Source organism: Varanus komodoensis, unplaced genomic scaffold (genome assembly GCF_004798865.1).
Source record: "Varanus komodoensis strain SLA01 unplaced genomic scaffold, ASM479886v1 scaffold524, whole genome shotgun sequence".
Lineage (NCBI taxonomy): Eukaryota > Metazoa > Chordata > Lepidosauria > Squamata > Varanidae > Varanus > Varanus komodoensis.
In genome coordinates this window covers 27,806-29,270 of record NW_025336119.1, presented here as the reverse complement: position 1 = coordinate 29,270, position 1,465 = coordinate 27,806, and the positions used below count along the sequence as shown (strand labels likewise).

Genomic DNA, 1,465 nt, shown 5'->3' with positions numbered 1-1,465 from the left:
CGTCAGCTGCATTCCTGCAGTACCAGGAAGCCTTACCTCGTTTCAGTCGCTTTCCTCCCTGTTTACCTAATTAACAGAGAGGAAGCATTGTCAGGAATATTGGAGCTTGCAGTTACTCTGGCTGCTGCTACTCTGCCTTGTGTCCTTCACATTGAGGGCTGTCAGGTTCATGAATGGTTTCACATGTGTTACCACCCCCCAATTTCCCAAGCATGCTAGACTTATAAACATTTCAGGTCACAACATGGGGATATTGCCTCATTTCTTATCAGTGATGTCATAGTCACTATCCAATTAGTGCCTGCTCAAGGCTCATGTAACTATATCCCACCTGGAAAAGGCAGGATTAATTGATTTCCTAGCTAAGGGAAGAAACACAATGTCCCAGTGATTGGGAAAAAATGTAATTTGAAAGTAGGGGAAAGGGGATCTCCCCATAATAGAGATGCCATCCTGGATGAAGACATCTGAAGTGCTGTTGTGACCATTTCACTTCCATTCCTTTAAAAAAAAAAAAAAAAGGAGAAATCAACAGGGTGATCACTTCAGCCAGGTGCCCACAGGGAAAAATTTGCACATGCTGCAGACTTTGTGTACCTGTGTCTTTAAAAGATCCTGTCCCCTAAAAGCTCCCCTATTTGTAAAAAAGGATATATGGACGTGGGGGGAAGAGAATATTTGATTTTAAAAAAGAACTCTCAGGTGGAAAGAATCCAGGAGGGGGCATAAGGAGGTGAAGCACATTTGGCCAAAAGCCAGCTGCTCCAGGAGCATGAGCTGTCACAGATCATCAGGGCCCCTGTACCTGCATTTCCACAAGTGCCATGGACAGCAAGGTGGCAGAACGGGTGGTCTCACAGGGATTTGGGGTGCCAGGTGAAAGATTCAGGGCTACAACTCTAGTGGGCCACCACATAGCACCTCCCTCTTCATGATCTGGCCCTGCGATTGCTTTGAGTGCACTGTGCCAGTCTTGGCAACCTGGTTTCCTACACTTGGCTTGCTGCCTCACCAAGTGGCACTTCGTAGCGTGTGAATGCTGCCGAAAAGAAACAACAGCATGGTGAGCTTTTTCTCTCTCATTTGAAGTGAGCACCATGGAGATCGTCTACGTTTACGTGAAGAAGCGCAGCGAGTTTGGTCGACAATGCAGCTTTTCCGACCGGATGGCAGAGATCAATGTGGATATTCAACCCAATCCAATGCTTGCTATGAATTTTATTGAAAAAGACCCCATTGATAAGGGAGTGCAGTGTGCCAGTGACATGTCAGAACATGAGGTATGAGTTTTGGATGATAAAACTGAGATGAGTGGCTGATAGGATTTCCAAGCTGCATAATTCAGCTAGACAGCTAAACGGAGACTTACCCACAGCACTTGGAAGAAAATGTAAACAAGAATTCTTGATTTTTGCAAACTATGCAATGTGTATGTGTGGTTATTGTTTTCTTGAAATAACATAAC

At 45.0% G+C, this 1,465-nt stretch overlaps 1 protein-coding gene across 1 annotated transcript in view; it reads left to right on the top strand.

Annotated features, from left to right (window-relative positions):
* The first annotated feature begins 1,092 nt into the window (after nt 1–1,092).
* DNAI2 (dynein axonemal intermediate chain 2) overlaps nt 1,093–1,465 on the top strand; it is a 17,954-nt gene continuing 17,581 nt past the window's right edge. The window contains exon 1 of the mRNA XM_044447664.1: nt 1,093–1,280. Within this exon, the coding sequence (XP_044303599.1) occupies nt 1,098–1,280 (183 nt within the window). The 5' untranslated portion in view covers nt 1,093–1,097. The remainder of the gene's footprint in view (nt 1,281–1,465) is intronic.